General features: G+C 42.9%; 1 protein-coding gene across 1 annotated transcript in view; it reads right to left on the bottom strand.

Annotated features, from left to right (window-relative positions):
* Positions 1-545: 545 nt before the first annotated feature.
* The window catches only part of CSUI_006734 (activating signal cointegrator 1 complex subunit), a gene marked incomplete at its 3' end in the record, with an annotated part of 1,190 nt that continues 975 nt past the window's right edge, over positions 546-760 (bottom strand). The window contains exon 2 of the mRNA XM_068066887.1: positions 546-710. Coding sequence (XP_067921137.1) covers positions 546-710 — 165 coding nt within the window. The remainder of the gene's footprint in view (positions 711-760) is intronic.

Here is a 760-nt window from a genome sequence, read left to right on the forward strand (position 1 = left end):
TTCTGTCTCAACTTCTCGTCCCTATTACAAGAAGCACTACTCCTACCACTTCTACGCATGCACAAATCTCACGAATGTTCGCAGCACTTCCTCCTCTTCTACACATCTTCTCTCTGGACCTTATGTGGATATACACACATACATCAACCCATGTATATACATACAGAGAGAGAGAGATGTACATGCAGATAAATAGACAAAGAGGTAGATAGATAGATAGATAGGTACAGATGTATATCTATGTATACATCGCTAACGCGTACCGACAGATACTACTCCGAAACGTAGATCCATGTATGCAGGTATATATATATATATATGTATACTATTCATGTACACTGTCACCCTGTATGGATGGATACTGCGCAGGTCTTCGCCACGTGAGAAGCGACAAATCGAGATTTCTTTATGTCTTTCCTTCTTGCCGAAGACCTGCACTGATGTGCTCCTATTTTCAAGAAGAGCTAATTTTGAAAGCGATCTGAATCTCTGTCTACACCTTGAAGAGAGAAGATCTTCGTCGAGTTGTCTATGACATACATATTCTCTTTATGGAGCGTAACTTCTTCTGCATGAAGGAGCTGGGGATTCTCTTGGTCTTCTATCCAAACATGAAAAGGTTCGCCTCTGCCGTGCCACCATGTAGACCAGAGAAAGTCTTCCGAGAATTGCAAGGTCAGCGAGATACGCAAAATCGATGCTGTTATGGGCTACCGCATGCATGCATGCATGCAGGAAAAGAGAGAGAGCCCCAGAGTGT

The sequence above is a fragment of the Cystoisospora suis genome (assembly GCF_002600585.1).
Source record: "Cystoisospora suis strain Wien I chromosome Unknown contig_3442, whole genome shotgun sequence".
NCBI lineage: Eukaryota > Apicomplexa > Conoidasida > Eucoccidiorida > Sarcocystidae > Cystoisospora > Cystoisospora suis.